Source organism: Babylonia areolata, chromosome 8 (genome assembly GCF_041734735.1).
Source record: "Babylonia areolata isolate BAREFJ2019XMU chromosome 8, ASM4173473v1, whole genome shotgun sequence".
Taxonomy (NCBI): domain Eukaryota; kingdom Metazoa; phylum Mollusca; class Gastropoda; order Neogastropoda; family Buccinidae; genus Babylonia; species Babylonia areolata.
Genome location: NC_134883.1, coordinates 6,506,700 through 6,527,680, shown reverse-complemented (window position 1 = coordinate 6,527,680; position 20,981 = coordinate 6,506,700). Strand labels below are relative to the sequence as shown.

Below are 20,981 nucleotides of genomic sequence, written 5' to 3'. Positions count from 1 at the left end.
GAGAAAAACAGAACAAACTTACCGTATTGTATCAAAACAAATGACATTAATTAGAGTCCCAAATCATAGATATAAAAACGCTGAAGTGAAAACTTACATTATCTAATTGTGCAAACCTTTACCACTACATGTGGAAATCTGAATCAAACTGAGCCACTTCTCAATGCGTAATGGTGTACCAAAGCTAAAATTACCATCTGCCAAAGTTCCACATCAACAAAGACTGTACTAAGCAAAACGACAACCAATTTAGTTGGCCATTATTTTATTTTGGCAACAATGTAGAAAATCGGATTCGAACAATAAGAATATGATGATACAAATTATATTTGGATTCTTGACAGTGTAAATCTTTTCTTTCATAAAGTGACATAGAATAGTGATTGATAAAAAAAAAAGAAGGAAAAATAAGAAAACCCGAAGCATGCACGGACACACGCTGTGTGTGTGAGAAGTGCGCGAGCAAGGGAGGGAAGTACTTATCTCGACGGAGACAAATTTCCACGCAGGTAGAGTTATCACCCCCTGCACAGCTGAAAAGGTCGGAAGCACACGCATCACGGGTAAGACCATTGTGGAACACAGCGCACACATCAACACCAGTGATTACACCTGCTAACTTAGGGTCATGTTCATTACTTTGACATGTTGAAAAACAAAAACAAACCATTAAGGGAAAACACACACGTTAACACCAAAGCTATGATCCAAACGAAAAAAGGCCATGTCTTTCACGTTGACACAATATCAAGACAGGGACTACATGATAGAAAAAAAAGAATTAAAAAAAAAGGAAAAAAATTAAATCACACATTTCTGTTCCTTCTGTCGATTCCACAGAACAAAGACAGGGTTCTTACTAAACGTGTGCCACATTCATGTGTGCAACATCGTTCAATGCTTCATACAATATTTCGAGAGAAACGTTACCGACTGTATAGGATTTCTCCTTTGCTGCCAAGATCCCTCTGCTCGAAAATCGCAAAGCTCGGCAACCCTCGGGGTAACGACAGCTACAATGTGCACAGTGATGGCCTAGAGGAAACGCGTCCGCCTAGGAAGCGAGGGAATCTGATCGCGCTGGTTCGAATCACGGCTCAACCGCCGATAGTTTCTCCCCCTCCACTAGACCTTGAGTGGTGGTCTGGACGTTAGTCATTCGGGTGAGACGATAAACCGAGGTCCCGTGTGCAGCATGCACGTAGCGCACGTAAAAGAACCCACGGCAACAAAAGAATTGTCCCTGGCAAAATTCTGTAGAAAAATTCTCTTCGATAGGGAAAACAAATAAACCTTCACGCGGGAAAAAATACAAAAAAAAGGGTGGCGCTGTAGTGTAGCGACGCGCTCTCCCTGGTGAGAGCAGCCCGAATTTCACACAGAGAAATCTGTTGTGATAAAAAAAACAAATACAAATACGAATATACCAGTGATGAGTGTAGTCAACACAACGCCATCGTGGCCTCCTGCTGTTGGTGATCCCATTTTCATTTCCTCACCTGTCTAGATATGATGTTCGGTCCTCTGTGCTGGGAGATTCATGACGACTGTCATTAACGGGATCAAGCAAATACTGGCTCCACGAATAAACTAGGAATACCGTTAGAGTTGGAAAATAATCGCCTGCAAATTGTGAAATGGAAAAAAACAACACCACTTTTTAGAAACCAGAGCTAAATATTATTATGCACTTCTTAGAACCCAGAGTTAATCAGAGGGAGTGCCAAGTCTATTCCTGATGAGGTCTCGTTGTGATTGCGTGGAATGCCAGTTCGTGGACTGAAAAAAAAACAACGACCAAAAACAAAACAACATTAAACAAACCAAAAAACTGTATATTTTTTATTTTGTCAAAACAAAAGGTGTGATATTACTCCGAAAAATTCCTGCAAAATTCGAACAAAACGAAAAACTTGGGTATCTCACTCGGCAGGGAATCAACCGTGACTGACGTGCTTTGAAGAATCCTCGTTCTTCAAGGTGGAGATGTATACAGTATGTGCCTGTACAAGGACCACTGACGAACAGACAAGGAACGGGATGGCAATGCTGAACTGCTTACTCCACACGGGGTGGGGGTAGGGGGGGGAAGGTATTCCGAAAAGCAGACCACAGGTGGCTGTGTCCCCACCCGCCAAAACAAGGGTACAACACGAGGAAAGTGACCAGAAGACAACACCGGGTCAAGACACTGGGGGTTAACACAGCTTGGGGGTAGGGTACAAAACAAAAAGGATCATTTCAACGTTCGGTACAGACGACAAATGCATGAAAACCAGACACCCACAATAAGATACATCTGACCTTTCTGGCAGGATCAATGTCAACTTCAGTCTGAAGCCTGAACGGTCATTAAAAGAAAGGAAAGATGTCTAAAACATCCATTCACATAAACTAATTCCCACTGTCAAAGGAACGTGAAGGTATTGGTTTTGATGGCTGTGCTGGGGGAAAAAAAAGAAGAAACCCAACCCGAAAAAGTACAAAACGTTCTTACAATTTCTTACATCAGGGACGGGCGTGGTGGCTGATCAGTCACAGCATGTGTAGATCTGCATGTGTGTAGTCTTTCATGTGTACATGCGTGGGCGTGTTTTATAATGGGCAAGTTACGGTTTTTATTTTTATTTATTTATTTTTTTTTTATTACCAGATAGTCCTCGTCCCCTATGAAGAACCTGTGTTTCATGTTGTGCCCCGTGTTGAAATATGTAGCATTGATTCCAACACACGTCAAGATCAGAGATTTGTTATTAGCCTTTCACAATTACAACAGAATTCCAGTGAAAATCTGGTAGTTGAACTTTGTGATGGGAAAGTTAAAGCACAGACATAAAAAACCCCAACCTTTTCCTTTCCGTTTCCTACCCTCTGATTCTGTTATCTGCCTAGTGCTGACGGTAGGTCTTCCCTCATAAGTAGGGCAACATTCACTAAAGTTACACATGACAGTCTTTCACATTATAACGCGTTTTATAATATATCCCCCCACCCCCCTGCAAATTATTCTATTTTAGATGTTTCTTTTATCTGGGAAGTGAGGTTTTAATGAGCGCATTCTTTTTTTTTCTGTGATCTCTGAGACTGATTTGTGATCGAAATCATGCACCTTTAAATAGGTCCAAACATTCAAACTTTTTTCCCCAACACAGGGCATCTGTTATTGTTTCTGTATGATCAAAACTGTTCTTTTACTTTAAAAAAAAATCCCTAATATCGGCACATTGGTAAATAATTCTGTCACTTAAGCGTGGCCTTTTATTGGAACTGTTCCTCCCACCCCGAACACCACCTACCACGGCACTTACGGCAAACGCTATTTCTTATCACTGAGTCTGATCAGACATTCATGTGGATACGATCAAGCTTTATTTCCTAGTTAACACAAGCTGATGTAAAGGAAAGTCCAAGACAATTATCTGAAATTGAAGGGGTTATCTCCCGTTTTTAATACGACAGCCCCCAAATCCATAAGGAAATACAAAACAAAACGAGTTTTGTTTTTCATGAATGTTTCAAGCGGTCAATACTTTCAGTCGAAACATGTTAGAGATTTTTTAATCCCGATCCTTAAAAAAAGAATATGCTTACCCGTTTCAATAAGGCAAATCCAAATCTGCCTGTCTGTCACTCCCTTACCCCAGTCTATCTGCCCCCTTTTTCATGCAAAACGCACACAGACGCACAGATAGAAAACATACGTAAAATATGGAACTAGCTTAAGAAAAACTATAACGAGCTGTTTGAAAAAAAACCACAACTGTTTTTAAAAGAAAAGAAATGAGGGGAAGTAACCGTCTGAAACAGGACAAAGAAACAAAAAGGAAAAGAGGAAAAGATGAGGCAGGAAAGACAAGAACGCTAATCACTACTTTGAGAATACTAAATTCAACGAGCTCAAACAATAAGTAGTAAGCCAGCCAATACTATCTCAGTTAAACAAACTGCAGCCATACGAATTAACTCTAGAAAAAACAAGAAAAAGCGTTTGTGTCTGAAGTGACTAAATACAGCAAACTTCAAAATCTGATCTACGGATTTAATATAAAGAAGGACCATAGCACAACAGCATGTTGTTTTCGTAAAAAAAGAAAAAGAAAAAAAGAAAAGAAATGATTTTCAATTATGGATTCTGCATATTTATAGTCTGCCATTGGTGTCTTACTGAATCCAACAGAAGCTGGTTCAGGCCCGGGTGCGGCATAAACAGCTTGGAAAATGCGTGTGAGAAGTCGACGTTTCACCCGAAACTTTTACATTTATATAGTATTTTGTTATACACAGTGGAATTGTTTCGTTTTTCACTGCAAAATATGAACGTGCACATGCATGAAAGCACCTCTGGCTATATAAGTAGTGTTCATTTACATTGGTTGCACACACCGCTCTTTGCCGAAACGTTCTGCATAATTTGACCGTGCCCGCAAGGAAGAAACTGTGCAGGTTCCCAGGAGGTCTTTGACGTTTTGTTAACCTTGTATATCAGAATAGGAATATGGCCATTAAAAAAAAAAAAAAAAAAATCCGGTATCCCAAACGAGAAAAAGAACTATTCACCCACGAAACTAAATGGTAAAGAGGAAACAAGCACGGTGACATGCTTGGGCTGTTTCCTGTACGAACTGTACTGGTTTTCTTTTTGTTTCTTTTTTGTTTTTGTTTTACTTTAGTTTAACAGTAACCTAAACACACAAACCAAATCAAACCATACCATCTTTTCTTACATGCTGCTCTGTTTATTCTGAAACCTCCTGTCCCTCTTCCTCCCCACTCCATCCAACGCACAGCCACCTCGCACCAACTTATTCAGGCACACCCCCTACAGCCTCAGTCTCCCAGCCCAACGATGGCGGCGTGGTGGACATGAGGGGCACGATTGGGAACTGGGAGTGGCGGTGCAGTAGTAATCCCAAATTGTCCCCCACCCCGGACACATCCCCAGGGGACAATTTGACCGCTGGAAATGTCCCCCTGGGACTTTCTCACCGCTCATAATGTCCACTGCGGACATTTTCAGTGGCCAATATGTCCCACTTCTTGTGTCATTGTGTCATAGCCATTTTCAGCGTTGCGGGACTTTTCAGAGCGAGCCTTAAACGGCGCAGTAAGGGGACATGCTGGCCGCTGAAAATGTCCGCAGGGGACATTATCAACGGTGAGAAAGTCCCCAGGGGACATTTCCAGCGGTCACATTGTCCCCCGGGGACGTTTCCAGGTGGGGGAGAATTTGGGATATTACAGCGGGTTCCAATCAGGAACGGACCATCATTTTTTCACCCCACCCCCACCCCCCGACCCCTCTTTCAAACAAGACCATCGACTGGTGGAGGTCCAGGTATTCGTCTTTCAGAGGAAACGACAAATCGAGGCTCACTTGCAGCGTGCTCTCGGAGAAAAACAAACGAACAAAAAAACACTTAAAAACCAAGAAAACAAAAGAACCCACCCATAGCAATGAGAGTGGTCTCCCTGGCAAAATTCTACAGAACAATCCACTTCAGTTCATAACACAAACACGTAGACAGAAGACAAAAGATGGGATGTGGCGAATTATGCTGACGGCTCCCACTGGGCAGACAGAGAAGCCCGAATTTCAAACACATTTTGTAAAAAAAAACCCAACCCCCAAAAAAATCCCTTAAAAAAACCCCACCAAACAAACAAAAAAAGCACACACATGCATTTTTCCTAGCAGCAACAACTACCCCAAACCAACACCCTAGTGTGGCTGAGCCAAACTTTCCAGCAGACTTGAAAAAACAACAACCCCTCCCCCAAAAAAAACAAACAACTATCAGCACAGCATTTCCATTCACACCGACGTACAGTCTTCGGTCGACTACATGCAAGGAAACAAAATCTGGTGGACAGCAACCACCACCAGCACCACCACCAAACAAATTTGTGGTGGACCACCATCACCACCACCACCACCACTACCACAACCACCATCGCACAAACCTGTAATGGACAGCAACCACTTCAGTCTGAGGGCTGGCTGAATTAATTAATTGGGGTGTGAAGAGGCAAAGGGAGGAGAGGGGGTGGGGGTGGGGGGGGGAGCAAGTTACAAAACTTTACAAATTCGACAACGCAACCACCTCATCCATCCATCCATCCACCCCTCCCCACCCATCCCCCCCAGCACCCAAAGTAGATAATATCACACTCACACAGTCTGGGGCTGGCTGGCTGCAGTCTCTGCGGGATGAAAAAGGGGTGGGTAGGTTACAAAACTTTTACAAAACCGACAACGACCAACCCAGTCCTCCACCCCACTCCCACACCCCCCCCCCTAAAGTAGGTATAATAATAATACACTCACACAGTCTGGGGCTGGCTGCAGTCGCCACAGTCGCTGAGAGCACCCTGGAAGCTTCTCCTGGCCCTGATGGTGGTGGTGTTGAGGGCGAAGCGGGAGCGGGTCTTGACGCAGGCATGGTTGTCCAGCGTGAAGGGCAGGTTGTAGGGCTGGTGCGACGACTTGTTGACCACCACGTTGCACAGGAAGTAGCGCACGGTGGACGGGTAGTTCTTGCCGCACTCCCCTTTGCCCCCGTCTGCACAGTGACAGTTTTACTTTCGGTTTCGGTTTCAGTTAGTCAAGGAAGGCGTCATTGCTTTCGGGCAAACAGTCTGCACAGTTTCAGTTTCGGTTTCGGTTACTCAAGGAAGGCGTCACTGCGTTCCGACAAAGAGTCTGCACAGTTTTTCACTTTCGGTTTCGGTTTCGGCTATTGAAGGAAGGTGTCACTGCGTTCGGACAAACAGTCTGCACAGTGACAGTTTCACTTTCGGTTTCGGTTTCAGTTACTCAAGGAAGGTGTCACTGCGTTCCGACAAACAGTCTGCATAGTTTTTCACTTTCGGTTTCGGCTGCTGAAGGAATGTGTCACTGTGTTCCGACAAACAGTCTTCACACTTTCGGCTTCGGTTTTGGCTATTCAAGGAAGGTGTCACTGCGTTCGGACAATCCATATACGGCTACACCACATCTGCTTAATAAGCAGATGCCTGACTGGCCTAGCAGCGTAACCCAACGCGATTAAGTCAGTCAGGCCTTGAGGGGGACAAAAAAGGATAGATCATTAAATCAATGAATAAATAATTAAACAAATGAATAATTATAAAAAAACAACAACTGGTGTGTGTGTGTGTGTGTGTGTGTGTGTGTGTGTGTGTGTGTGTGTGTGTGTGTGTGTGTGGAATAGAATAGAATAGAATAGATTTTATTGTCATGAAACCGTAAGGTTTATAAGACACAAGTGCAATGGTAAATGAATGAACGAATGAAAAACACACAATTAATCAATCAGTTAATGCAGTAAATTGCAGCAGCATTCATAAACAAATTTGTCCAATTTTGTTTGTATATATTCATCATCTGTTAGCATCACCTGACTGGGAATATGTCCTGTGTTATTCGAATTTTGAATATCCTTTAAAAATTGTTGCCTTAATGTTTTATATTTAATACAATGATCAAGAAGATGGATTTCGTCTTCCAGGATGTTACACTTGTTGCACAATCTGTCTTCTTGTGGAATATTTAAATATCTACCTTTCTCAATCTTTAGGTCATGCGCGCTTATTCTGAGTTTCGTTAAAGCTTGTCTGTGTTTTGTATCTGATATATTTAAAAGATTGGTTTCGGTTTTGTACTCTGCCTGCTACAATCGTATTGTAAAATTTTAGCTTTAATGTTTTTTCTCTTTTATCTTTCCAGTATTTGATATATTCATTTTCTGATTTTTTATATACGACGTATTTCAGTCTATGTACGCTGAATGTGAATTGGTTTTTCCAAATGTGATCAAGGCCTATAATTTCGAGTATCTTTCTAACAAATATCAACCATGGGGAAGTTGTATTTTCTTGTTGGTACATGGACTTATATATTTTGTTGATGAGGGAAGTATCTGGTAGTTGAATAATGTGAATCCAATATGTAATATTTTGGGACATTATCTTTAAACTTATTGGGAATCTGCCCAGTTCACCTAACACAGGAAGCACCATAGCTTTTTTGTGCACTCCAAGTATTTGCTTACGGAATTTAATGTGTAATTTTTCATGTGGAAACTTATTCGATAAGCAGTCGTCAAAAAGATTGCTAAATCGAAAGAATCATCCGGTTTGACTTGGTAAGGTAACCATACCTCCGCCCCATAAATCGATATTGGCGTTATCAAAGTATCATACAGCTTAGATATGGTACCTGGATTGATGTTGATATTTTTGAATGTTCTTCGTTAAGTATGCAATGCTTTGTTTGCTTGTTTAGTTAGGTGTTCCTGTGCTCTTATCAGACTTCCACTTTTGTGGAATATAACTCCTAAATATTTATATTCTTCTGCTGTTTGTATTATATCTTCCCCACAGTAGAAATATATTGGTACTTTTGGGTCAGATCTTGTAAAGATTGCCACTTTCGTTTTTTCTCTATTAATTTTTAATCCCCAACTATGGCAATATGTGTTCAAATTATGTATTTTTTGTTGCAATCCTTTTCTTGTTAAAGACAGAATAACCAGATCATCAGCATAAAGTAAACATGGTACATTGCTGGGTGTGTGTGTGTGTGTGTGTGTGTGTGTGTGTGTGTGTGTGTGTGTGTGTGTGTGTGTGTTTGCGATTATACAAGACCTGACTGACTGACACAGGAAACGAATGATGCGCGCGTGAAGACAGCTGTCAAGTCGGCTCTACCCAGGCAGACAGCCTGTTGAAATGAGAGACTGTAAAGCGCTCAAGTTAGAGTTCAGTCTCTGACCGAAGACAGGCGCTATACAACAGCAACAACAACAAAACAATAATGACAATGGTAACGATATATTCAAGAAAGGCTGCACTCCTGTTTGTCCCCTCCTGCAGAGACAGGGGAAAGAACGATCAAGATACTGCGAAGAAAATGACACGGCCCTTTTTGGAGGGGGGGTAATTTACAAAAAAAATTATGCGTCAAACTTGTCAACAACAAGTTCAAGAACGCTCATTTCAACGCTGTCACAGGACAGGAGAGAGAGAAGAGGAGGAGGAGGAGGAGGAGGAGGAGGAGGAGAGAGAGAGAGAGAGAGAGAGAGAGAGAGAGAGAGAGAGAGAGAGGGGGGGTTCACAACGCACAGGTGTCCAAGTATGCTGTGTCTTCTGTGCTTGGGTTCAGTCCTGTCAATGTCTTCAGTGTCGGCAGATTCATGGGGGGCTGTTGTTTGAAGGACATGGTGGCGGTCTCTACTCTGGAAGGGACGCTCACTCAGTCTGGCTCCGCGACTAAGCCATTGTTGTCGTTAGTAGGGGGCTTAGTAGGTGGCGTCCTAAGTAAGCTGAATCAGAACAGGCACCACTGAACACCACCGAAGTGACTCAGCAGCAGTGCAGGGTCTCCTCTGGTGTGTGACCTCCTGGCGACCTAACACCGATGGTTCCCTGCGGACTGTCTACGCTGGAACTGTGACGGACGAACCCGGGTGTGGCCGTGTATGGGGGAATGTAAATGAGCGACGTGGGAGTAATGCCACTGAAACGGTGCAGATGAGGCAGCAAAAAAAGAAAAAAAAAAAAGAAAAAAAAAGTGTGCTGTGTGTCATACTGTTTGGACTTGATTATGTTATACTCTGTGCGCCTTTGTCTCATAGATTCTTATCATTTGTTCTGTAATGATGATGATATGGACAATTTTTTTTAGCGCGTATCCTAGGTCAGAGACACGGGAGTCTTTGCACAGTAGGTTGCCTAAATGGGTAGAGCGCGCGCGCACACACACACACACGCGTAAATTTAAAGCTTTATGTGTCTGACCATTTGTTTATTACCCCGCCATGTAGGCAGCCACACTCCGTTTTCATAACGCACCGAACGCTGACATGAATGAACGGCTCTTTAACGTGCGTGTTTGATCTTCTGCTTCCGGTTTATACGTTTATGATGACAGGGACCAGTCTTACATGCCAGCGTGTCATCTGAAGTCGCTGGGAACGCGGATGTTTTTACAGTTCCATTGAGGTGGCGATGGATGATGGTGGTGTCAGCTGATGTTTCTGATTGGAATGGTGCTGTGTTTGCGTGTACTGTACGCACACACATATATGTGAATGTGTATGCCCTTGATAGAGCCGCAGAGAGAGAGAGAGAGAGAGAGAGAGAGAGAGAGAGAGAGAGAGAGAGAGAGAGACAGAGAGAGAGAGAGACAGAGAGAGACAGAGATAGTTCCTGGCTCACCAGTAGGTTTTGACGCGACTGACTGCAGGTATAAGAAACCATGCATGGTCCATTCCGCCAAGAATCTGAAACACACACCGAGTTGTCTTACTCAGACTGAATCACAATATTTCACACACACTACACTCATTTCGAATAAACGTGCGTGCGTGCGCACACACACGCGGCTTCATACACGACAAAAAAATATTGACTTTCTGAACTAACGTTATCTGCATTGAAGAAATGCATGGAATATCAAGAATCGCATTAAGTCGATTTCATTTATACCAAAACTGGTGCCCACTTAAAAAAAATAAAGCAACAAATAGAACAAACCCACGATAATATTGCATATTTTCGCACGGTGAAGACCCCGTGGTCTTTGCTTGAGCTTCGGTTTGCAGACATTTCGTTCGCTTTCTATGCACAAAGTCCGACGAGAAAGTTCGATGTGGACTGGGTTCATTTTGTCAGCACATCTCGTCTCGTGCCGGAAATTACTTCAACCTTACTGTTGGGCATGCGCGAGACACTTCCTGCCGCCTATTGCCGTCTGCCTGTACCGCTTCGCAAAGTCGACTTTCAACATTATTTTATCTAAATAATTTGTTCAATGGATGTCTGCTTGATTACCAGTCAACCAAAATGTCCATTGAACAAATCAAAATTAAATCTTTTTTGTGTGTTTGAATCATACTAATCGATTCATTTGTATTTACGTTTTCTTTATTCTTGAATGAAAATTGTTCTCAAGTAGAATTCTCTGAAGAGGAGAAAAAATTAATGCTGAGACGAGATCTTATCAGAAAAGTACATTTCGATTCTAATATGACACAACAGATATGTAAGCATCTTTCAATATTGACATGTTTAAAAACAAAAATGAGAAAAAGGTTCCCGTACAAATCATGTATGCAACTGGAAATTAACAAATAATGAGGCCAGGAGATGAAATGACCAACAAATAGTAAAGTGTGGTAACTCTCTCCATTATACAAGGTACACAACTTCAAGTCAGTGATGCTTACGCTACCGATTCAGCTAGCACACAGGTAAATAAAAGGTACATTGGACACTTCTGGGTTTGTTCCAATGTACCTTTTATTTACCTGTGTGTTAGCTGAATCGGTAGCGTAAGCATCACTGACTTACCACACTTTACTATTTGTTGGTCATGTATGCTACCTTTAGGTTGAAGGAATCCAAAACAAGCATCCAACTTACAGTCCAACTTCTGCCAACAGCCAGAAAAAGAGTTGAAACAGCAGTCTGAATGGCTGGAAAAGAAAATGATGAGGACACGATGAACACGATGAACACAACTGCAAAACTGTTTCCTCTCCTGGGCTAATGAGTGGGAGGGAAGAAAAAGATCTACTCTCTCTCTCTCTCTCTCTCTCTCTCTCTCTATATATATATATATATATATATATATATATATATAGTGTGTGTGTGTGTGTGTGTGTGTGTGTGTGTGTGTGTGTGTGTGGAGTGATGGCCTAGAAGGTAACGCGTCCGCCTAGGAAGCGAGAGAATCTGAGCGCGCTGGTTCGAATCACGGCTCAGCCGCCGATATTTTCTCCCCCTCCACTAGACCTTGAGTGGTGGTCTGGACGCTAGTCAATCGGATGAGACGATAAACCGAGGTCCCGTGTGCAGAATGCACTTAGCGCACGTAAAAGAACCCACGGCAACAAAAGGGTTGTTCCTGGCAAAATTCTGTAGAAAAATCCACTTCGATAGGAAAAAACAAATAAAACTGCATGCAGAAAAACAACAAAAAAAACAACACGTGTGTGTGTAGAGAGAGAAAGAGGGAGGGATGGCAGTAATTCTCCAAACATGTATAACAGCTACACGTTTACATCATGTCTTCGACAGATCAAATTATGCCTTTTTATGGGCATAACTGATCTTTGCCTAAAAATATGTACAAATAGATCTGCTCGAATTAATAGATATCTTACAAAATAATGTTCTAAAAAAACATCAACCATTTCATTATACAATTTGTTTCTTTAAAAGGTAAAACAAAGCAAAACTACACATAAGACTAATGGCAGCATATTGAAACAAATATATTTCTATCACTCACCAAAAAGCTATTTCTTTCCGTATACATACGACTCACGCGTATGTATTTTACCCATACCGTGAGTCTGTGTATTAACCTTTTGGTGTTTATTTTGGATTGGAAAGCAACGTTACACACACCGTGAGTCTGTGTATTAACCCTTTGGTGTTTGCTTTGGATTGGAAAGCAACGTTACACACACCGTGAGTCTGTGTATTAACCCTTTGGTGTTTGCTTTGGACTGGAAAGCAACGTTACACACACCGTGAGTCTGTGTATTAACCCTTTGGTGTTTATTTTGGACTGGAAAGCAACGTTACACACACCGTGAGTCTGTGTATTAACACTTTGGTGTTTGCTTTGGATTGGAAAGTAACGTTACACACACCGTGAGTCTGTGTATTAACCCTTTGGTGTTTGCTTTGGATTGGAAAGCAACGTTACACACACCTGTAATCTTACACCATATGGGTATTTGACAATCTCTTTCGAGCTCTGGTAAGAGGAAACTTCCGATAGTTTCTCGTCAGTAGTCAGTGTATTCAACCTATGTACGCCGAATCAATTGTGTGTGGTGACGATATGTGAGGGAGGTTGAGGGGGGGGTGTGGGACACACGGGAGTAGGAAGGAAAGAGGACAGTGTGGAATAGCTGGACTGTGGGAGTGGAAGGGGGGGGAGAAGGCAAGAGAAAGAAATGAGGAGCAGACGGAGTGATGTAGAGACTTGTGGGTGTTGCTTGAGGGAAGAGGGGGGAGGTTCATCAAAGAACATGACTGGAATAACCACTTGGGATTCAGTGAGAAGAGAAGAAAGGAACAGAGTAGACAACACAAGAGAAGTGACAGGTGTAGTAGACAGACAACAGAGAGGACCAGATGAGATGATTGGATGGAAAGCGACAGAGAGAGAGAGCGACAGTGAGCAGAGTAGTAGAGCTTGGGTGATGATATGGAGGAAGAAGTGAACGAAGATGGAGACTCAAAAATTGGCATGATATGTTGTATATAAATTAGATAGATAGAAGATATAGATAGATAACGAGGAGTCGAGATAGACTGAGAGTATTGAGAGCAGAAGAGCAAGTACAGACACACGATGAGGACTGATATAACCTTTGAGTAATTGTTAGGATTGGACAGCAACGTTACACACACCGTGATCTGATATTAACCCTTTGGTGTTTGCTTTGGACTGGAAAGTAACGTTACACACACCGTGAGTCTGTGTATTAACCCTTTGGTGCTTGCTTTGGATTGGAAAGCAACGTTACACACACCGTGAGTCTGTGTATTAACCCTTTGGTGCTTGCTTTGGATTGGACAGCAACGTTACACACACCGTGAGTCTGTGTATTAACCCTTTGGTGTTTGCTTTGGACTGGAAAGTAACGTTACACACACCGTGAGTCTGTGTATTAACCCTTTGGTGCTTGCTTTGGATTGGAAAGCAACGTTACACGCACCGTGAGTCTGTGTATTAACCCTTTTGGTGTTTATTTTGGATTGGAAAGCAACGTTACACACACCGTGAGTCTGTGTATTAACCCTTTGGTGCTTGCTTTGGACTGGAAAGCAACGTTACACACACCGTGAGTCTGAGTATTAACCCTTTGGTGTTTGTTTTGGATTGGAAAGCAACTTACCGTCATGATAAATGAAGAGGAGCTCTCCTGGTTGGTAATCTGACTCGTACACATGGCCTGATAGTCTGTGACGTTCAGTCTGAAAACAACAACAACAACAACAATAGCAACAAAATAAGGATGGTGCTCAGGTTTCGGTTCATGGCTGTGGAACTGGCATCAAACCAAACAACTGAAACAAAAACAAAAAAAAGTGTAACGACATAAAATTAGAATTTCTGCACTACTGTGCAATGGCTTACACATATGGGTATTTGCAACACACTCTCTTCTCCCGAGCTCTGCGTAACGAGGGAAAACTTCGCGATAGGTTTCTCGTCAGTAGTCAGTAGTATTCAACCTATGGTACTGCCGAATCAAATTGTGTGTGGGTGACGAATAATGCTGAAGGGGAGGGGTTGAGGGGTGGGGTGTGGGGGGTAGCCAGGGAGGTAGAGAAGGAACAGAGGGAGACAGGGGGAATAGCTGGAAGTGGGGGAGAGTGGAAGGGGGGGGGGAGGGAAGGAAGAGGGAAAGAAATGAGGAGCAGACGGGAGGAAGGTAGAGGGTGTGGGAGGTGAGGGGGAGAGAGGGGGGGGGGTTCATCAAAGGAAACAATGACAGAATAACACTGAGGAGAACTACAGTGAGAAAGAGCAAAGAGAGAGAGAGAGACAGAGAGAGAGAGACAGAGAGAAAGAGAGAGAGACAGAGACAGAGAGACAGACAGACAGAGAGAGAGACAGAGAGAGAGAGAGGAGAGAGAGAGCGACAGAGAGAGAGAGAGAGCGACAGAGAGAGACAGAGAGGAGAGAGGTGGGAAGATGATCGATAAAGTGGAGGAGAGTGGAAGAACGAAGATGTGACGACTCAAAAAACATCTGGCATGGATATAGATAGATACACAAATAGATAGATAGATAGATAGATAGATAGATAGAGAGAGAGAGAGAGAGAGAGAGAGAGAGACAGACAGACAGACAGAGAGAGAGACAGACAGACAGACTGGATGAAGGGACTGACTAGTATTACGCACATAATGTGTAGAAAGAGGAACAGGGGCAGCAGCTGCTGCAGCAAGAGAATAGAATAGAATGGAATATAATAGAATAGAATAGAGCTGCTGCAGCAAGAGAATAGAATAGAATGGAATATAATAGAATAGAATAGAGCTGCTGCAGCAAGAGAATAGAATAGAATGGAATATAATAGAATAGAATAGAGCTGCTGCAGCAAGAGAATAGAATAGAATGGAATATAATAGAATAGAATAGAGCTGCTGCAGCAAGAGAATAGAATAGAATGGAATATAATAGAATAGAATAGAGCTGCTGCAGCAAGAGAATAGAATAGAATGGAATATAATAGAATAGAATAGAGCTGCTGCAGCAAGAGAATAGAATAGAATAGAATGGAATAGAATAGAATATATCTTTATTAGCAAGTGTACCGGGGTCTCAAGGAATATTGGGGCGGGGCGAGGGGGTGGGGGTGGGGGGACTGGGGGGGGGGATAGTACGTAACAAGGTACGATCATAAATCGAAAATCATACACAAACACAGATACAGTAGAAATTAGGATACATACAAGTGCATATCAATCTAAAAACTTGTGCATACTCATACATGCACGTACTGCACACACACACACACACACCTTCTCTCTCTCTCTCTCACACACACTCTCTCTCTCTCTTTCTCTCTCTAACACACACACACGTTTGAACAGAAGCCGCATGTTACATGTGGATGGGGTTGATGACTAGATCTGCAGGTAGATGGTTGTTGGATGAAGGTGGTTGGATTAGCCATACAGTCAGACAATGAGAGAGAGAGAGAGAGAGAGAGAGAGAGAGAGAGAGAGACAGACAGACAGACAGACAGACAGACAGAGTGAGACAGGAGTCGCGCGCACACAGACACCCAAACACAACTTACTCAAAAAAGTATTCGAGACGAATCAATTCTTTCATCAGGGTGGCGTCCTTCTTGCCAAGAAAAATTCCCCTCTGAAAAGGACCAACAACAATCAGGGAGAATATTGTTTTGTTTTCTATTCAAACTTTCTTGTTCTATTCAAACCAGACAACGTAATTCACATCCCCACTGACACAACAGCAAACTTTCAAAAGCTGTGGGGAAAAATACTGACAAAAGCACTTTGGAAAGAAGAAGAAGAAGAAAAAAAAAAAAGAACAGCAATAACCAAACACACACACACGCACACACACACACACACGCACACAAACAAACACAAACGCACACACACACACACACACGAGCAGTAAAGCTTCACTTGTGTTGTAATTGCAAAGTGGAACTCAACTGTTGTGAACGGGGAGTGGGGGCTGGGGGGGGGGGTGGGGGGGGGGGGGGCTGGGGGTTGGTGGAAGGGACGGGGTGGGGGGGGGGTGGGGCCAGGGTTTGGGAAGCTGCGGCCGGAGCATTGATTAAGTTTGCCACTCTGGTGTTATCTTATCCTTTGTCTGATAAGGTCAGAGGGATCCGCAGAAATACAGACAGAGAGAGAGAGAGAGAGAGAGAGAGACAAGACAAGACAAGACAAGACAAGACAAATTCTTTATTTCGAGGATATTACAAAAGCACTGGTGTGCTTTTTTTTTTTTACATCCAGTCCCTGCCCTGAATAGGGTTTACACTACGCAATATTTAATAAACTGAAAGCCTGGAGTTAGTAGAGATACATAACAGAGGAAAAAAATATACATAAATCAAAACAAAACAACAACCACACATACACACACACATACACACACACGCGCGCACACACACACACGCACACACACACACACACGGCATACAGCCACTAGCATGGTGAGGGATTCAAGAGAGAGAGAGAGAGAGAGAGAGAGAGAGAGAGAGGGAGGAAGAGAGAGAGAGATGGAGGTGTGTGGACTGGCGGGTTGTTGAAGAGGCGGTGGGGTGTGGATAGGGAGAGAAGGTGATACACACACACACACACACACACACACACACACATATATATATATATATATACACACATTAAAGAATAATTGACTTATTGTTATTCTAAACTGTTTCCATGACTGTCAAGATCTCTCACATCTTACGACAGTGTTGCATTAATTACTCAACTTATTTGATTAACACATCAAATCGGACCGGGCAGTCACACTTGGCACTAACGTGCCAAAGTGAATAAAACATCGAAACGCAAAACAGAAATCAAACGAATACTTCAGCAAAAAGAACAAAGACATTCGCAAAAAAAAAAAGAAAATAACTTACCATCGATTCATTATTGTTGGAAGCCAAAATGTACCCATTGCTGTCGATCAGGTAACAGTTCAGATTCTGAAATAAAACAATGAATCATATCATCGAAACATCCGAGGAATGAATCTGTTTTTGCATCATCAAAGCAATAACAGGGGATGTTTATTTCCTTCCCTATCTTGATAGCAAGCTGCTTTCCGTCAATGATAAAGATAAGTGCGCTGATAGTAGTTCATTTCAGTTCTTGGGACGTTTCATAAGCCTCGCGGCTTTTTAGCATCCCAGTAAAACAATGCATTAACTCACTCAGTGCAGCCAGTCCTCTCTTCTCCTCTACACAGACCCCTCGGATGTCCAGTGGGTGTCTGAATGACCCAACCTTTAGCTTCCGTCGTCAGAATTGTGGTATTCTTTGTCAACATTCACGTCTTCAGTATAAGAGCCTTCCGCTTGCAATATTTCGATGATGGTAATTGGGGTGAAACGCTGTTAACGTCGTCTCTTTCGCCGTTCGTATGGAAAGAGTTAACTGGAGTTGCCAGTGCAATTGCTCAGGAGTAATAATATTTTCTAGTAGTCATTATGTAAGAATTTCAAATTACTGATACTTTTTACCTGTTCAAGATGAATTTTTGTAAGTGTTAACACTGCTATCTCTCTTAACATGCAAAGGTGAATGAATACGGAGAAAAATCTAAATGTCGGGGAGACACGGGAAGATGGATATGTTTTCCACAATCTCAAACATATAATGGAAAACTGCTCGCATAACGGAGGAGGAGGAGGAGGAGGAGGAAGAGGAGGAGGAGGGAGAATGAATGAATGAATGGTTTATTCATTATAGGCCAAGCCCCCTACACAAAGTGGTATTCAACAGCATAATTATACTGTCACACAAAAATATTGGTATACAGTCTGTTATGAGCACAGTGTCTTTCTTATTTTAAAATACTCGATACAAAAATACACATAGATTTTTCACTACCTTTTGATTTGTTGAAGACATTAGCATAGTAAAACGGAAGAGAGTAGGCTGCCTATAACATCGCCCACCATATGTTGTATGTGACTTTCACGTGCAACACGGCACGTTTGTGTACATCGCAGGAGCTTTTCTGACATGACACCAATGCACTGGGGAAAAAAATTACTTTGTCAAAAAAAAAAAAAAAAAAAACCAACCCAAAAAGAGCAAAAAACAAAAACAAAAAGTGAGAGACAGAGTACAGGGGGGGAGGGGTGGGGACGCGGTGGGGATGGGGATGGGGGGCCGGAAGGGAAAACAACAACGACAACAACAAAAAAACAACAACAACCAACCAACAAACAAACCTCCAAGTCCTCAATAAAGAAAAAAAAAAAGAGAGATTATGTTTTTGTGTGTATCCCCCCGTATTGTGGCTTCCTGGGTTTTCCTGTTAATTCCCCATATTATATATTCTTCCTGGGTTTTCCTGTTAATTCCCCATATTATATCTTCTTCCTGGGTTTTCCTGTTAATTCCCCATATTATATCTTCTTCCTGGGTTTTCCTGTTAATTCCCCATATTATATATTCTTCCTGGGTTTTCCTGTTAATTCCCCATATTGTATCTTCTTCCTGGGTTTTCCTGTTAATTCCCCATATTATATCTTCTTCCTGGGTTTTCCTGTTAATTCCCCATATTATATATTCTTCCTGGGTTTTCCTGTTAATTCCCCATATTACATCTTCTTCCTGGGTTTTCCTGTTAATTCCCCAAATAATATCTTCTTCCTGGGTTTTCCTGTTCATTCCCCATATCATATCTTCTTCCTGGGTTTTCCTGTTAATTCCCCAAATAATATCTTCTTCCTGGGTTTTCCTGTTCATTCCCCATATCATATCTTCTTCTTGCGTTTTCCTGCAGTTACCAGAAAGTGTGAATGCCTGGATACTAACGCTCACCGTTATGTGTGAATACCTGGACGCCTACATTCACCAGTGTGTGAGTGAACACATGGATGCATACATTCACCAGTGTGTGAGTGAACACATGGATGCCTACATTCACCAGTGTGTGAGTGAACACATGGACGCCTACATTCACCAGTGTGTGAGTGAACACATGGACGCCTACATTCACCAGTGTGTGAGTGAACACATGGATGCATACATTCACCAGTGTGTGAGTGAACACATGGATGCGTACATTCACCAGTGTGTGCGTGAATACATGGATGCATACATTCACCAGTGTGTGCGTGAATACATGGATGCCTACATTCACCAGTGTGTGAGTGAACACATGGATGCATACATTCACCAGTGTGTGTGTGAACACATGGATGCATACATTCACCAGTGTGTGTGTGAACACATGGATGCATACATTCACCAGTGTGTGAGTGAACACATGGATGCCTACATTCACCAGTGTGTGCGTGAATACATGGATGCATACATTCACCAGTGTGTGCGTGAATACATGGACGCCTACATTCACCAGTGTGTGTGTGAACACATGGACGCCTACATTCACCAGTGTGTGTGTGAACACATGGACGCCTACATTCACCAGTGTGTGTGTGAACACATGGACGCCTACATTCACCAGTGTGTGTGTGTGAACACATGGATGCATACATTCACCAGTGTGTGAGTGAACACATGGACGCCTACATTCACCAGTGTGTGTGTGTGAACACATGGATGCATACATTCACCAGTGTGTGAGTGAACACATGGACGCCTACATTCACCAGTGTGTGAGTGAACACATGGATGCATACATTCACCAGTAAGTGTGGATGCGTGGATGCCTAAGTCACCAGTTTGTGTGAATCAGGATCAGAATCAGAATACCTTTACTGTCTCAGTGGAGAAATTAGGCCTGGATGCCTCTCACCACTTTGTGTGAATTCCTGGATGCCTGAGTCACCACTTTGTGCGGATTCCCTGGATGTCTAAGTCAACACTTTGTGTGAATTCCTGCATGCCTGAGTCACCACTTTGTGTGAATTCCTGGATGCCTAAGTCACCACTTTGTGTGAATTCCTGCATGCCCGAGTCACCACTTTGTGTGAATTCCTGCATGCCTGAGTCACCACTTTGTGTGAATCCCTGGATGCCTAAATCACCACTTTGTGTGAATTCCTGGATGCATGAGTCACTACTTTGTGTGAATTCCTGGATGCCTGATTCACCACATCGTGTGAATTCCTGGATGCCCGAGTCACCACTTTGTGTGAATTCCTGCATGCCCGAGTCACCACTTTGTGTGAATTCCTGCATGCCCGAGTCACCACTTTGTGTGAATTCCTGCATGCCCGAGTCACCACTCTGTGTGAATTCCTGGATGCCCGAGTCACCACTCTGTGTGAATTCCTGGATGCCCGAGTCACCACTCTGTGTGAATTCCTGGATGCCTAAGTCACCACTCTGTGTGAATTCCTGGATGCCTAAGTCACCACTCTGCGTGAATTCCTGGATGCCTAAGTCACCACTCTGTGTGAATTCCTGGATGCCTAAGTCACCACTCTGTGTGAATTCCTGGATGCCTAAGTCACCACATCGTGTGAATTCCTGGATGCCTAAGTCACCACTCTGTGTGAATTCCTGGATGCATGAGTCACCACTCTGTGTGAATTCCTGGATGCCCGAGTCACCACTCTGTGTGAATTCCTGGATGCCCGAGTCACCATTTTGTGTTAATTCTTGGATGCCTGAGTCACCACTTTGTGATGAATTCCTGGATGCCTGAGTCACCAAATTGTGTGAATTCCTGGATGCCTCTCACAACTTTGTGTGAATTCCTGGATGCCTGAGTCACCACATCGTGTGAATTCCTGGATGCCCGAGTCACC

At 42.9% G+C, this 20,981-nt stretch overlaps 1 protein-coding gene across 1 annotated transcript in view; it reads right to left on the bottom strand.

Annotated features, from left to right (window-relative positions):
* LOC143284488 (voltage-dependent calcium channel subunit alpha-2/delta-3-like) overlaps window positions 1-20,981 on the bottom strand; it is a 670,968-nt gene that overhangs the window by 22,142 nt on the left and 627,845 nt on the right. The window contains exons 29-34 of the mRNA XM_076591175.1: window positions 17,169-17,234; window positions 15,837-15,907; window positions 13,920-13,998; window positions 11,425-11,477; window positions 10,219-10,283; window positions 6,326-6,560 (exon numbers count right to left, since the gene is read on the bottom strand). Of these exons, the coding sequence (XP_076447290.1) occupies window positions 6,326-6,560; window positions 10,219-10,283; window positions 11,425-11,477; window positions 13,920-13,998; window positions 15,837-15,907; window positions 17,169-17,234 (569 nt within the window). The remainder of the gene's footprint in view (window positions 1-6,325; window positions 6,561-10,218; window positions 10,284-11,424; window positions 11,478-13,919; window positions 13,999-15,836; window positions 15,908-17,168; window positions 17,235-20,981) is intronic.